The sequence below is a fragment of the Aureococcus anophagefferens genome (assembly GCF_000186865.1).
Source record: "Aureococcus anophagefferens unplaced genomic scaffold AURANscaffold_686, whole genome shotgun sequence".
Lineage (NCBI taxonomy): Eukaryota > Pelagophyceae > Pelagomonadales > Pelagomonadaceae > Aureococcus > Aureococcus anophagefferens.
In genome coordinates, this window is record NW_008706030.1 from 5,635 (window position 1) to 6,431 (window position 797).

Sequence of the window (797 nt, forward strand, 5' to 3'; positions counted from 1 at the left end):
GCGGCGCCCGGCCCGGCGCCCGCCGCGGGCAGCGCGGCGTCGAGGTCGTCGTCGCGCTGGAGCAGCGACAGCACGGGCGCCGCGGCGAGGACGACGAAGCGCGCGAGGAGCTTCGGCGCGTTGGGCGCCGCGGCGAGCTGCGCGGCCAACGCGGCCGCGGCGCCGTAGGCGGCCGCGGCCGCCGCGTCGCCCACGGCCGCCGCGCGGGAGGCCGCCGCCGTCGACGCCAGGTTCGACTCGAGCGCCGCGGCGCGCTCCCGGCGCTTCAGGACGGCGCAGGCCGCCGCGGCCGCGGCGAAGAGCGGCAGCGCCGACGGCGCGTCCGCGACCGCGCGCGCGAGCGCCGCGGCGGCCGCGGCGACGGCCACGAGCGCCGCGGGCCACTTGACGGACCGCAGAGCGTCCTGGGACGCGGCGCCGACGACGCCCAAAGACGCGGCGACGAGCAGCGACCCCAGGAGGCCGGGCGCCTCGACGGCGAGCGCGACGAGCGCGCCGCCCGCGGCCCGGTCGTCGCGCCGCAGCGCCTTGAGCGCGCCCGCGAGGCACACGAGGCGCAGGCACACGAGCAGCGACGCCTCGGCGTCGTGGAGCAGGTACACGGCGGCCACGGCCGCGCCGAACGCCACGGCCTCGGCGCCGTCCTTGGCGGCCGAGAGCCGCGCGTCGACCGCGTCGTCGTCGCCGGAGACGCGGGCGAGCGCGAGGGCGACGCGCGCCGAGCTCGCCCAGGCGGCGAGGCACAGGCTCCGGAAGAGGGGCTGCGTCGGCGCGAAGACGAGCAGCGCGCCGCCGGA

The 797-nt window shown here is 81.7% G+C and overlaps 1 protein-coding gene across 1 annotated transcript in view; it reads left to right on the top strand.

The window, feature by feature from the left end:
* Nucleotides 1–168, top strand: part of AURANDRAFT_59731 (alpha-tubulin 4) — a gene marked incomplete at both ends in the record, with an annotated part of 5,790 nt that extends 5,622 nt beyond the window's left edge. Inside the window, one exon of the mRNA XM_009044687.1 lies at nt 45–168. Within this exon, the coding sequence (XP_009042935.1) occupies nt 45–168 (124 nt within the window). The remainder of the gene's footprint in view (nt 1–44) is intronic.
* Between the last annotated feature and the right edge of the window lie 629 nt (nt 169–797).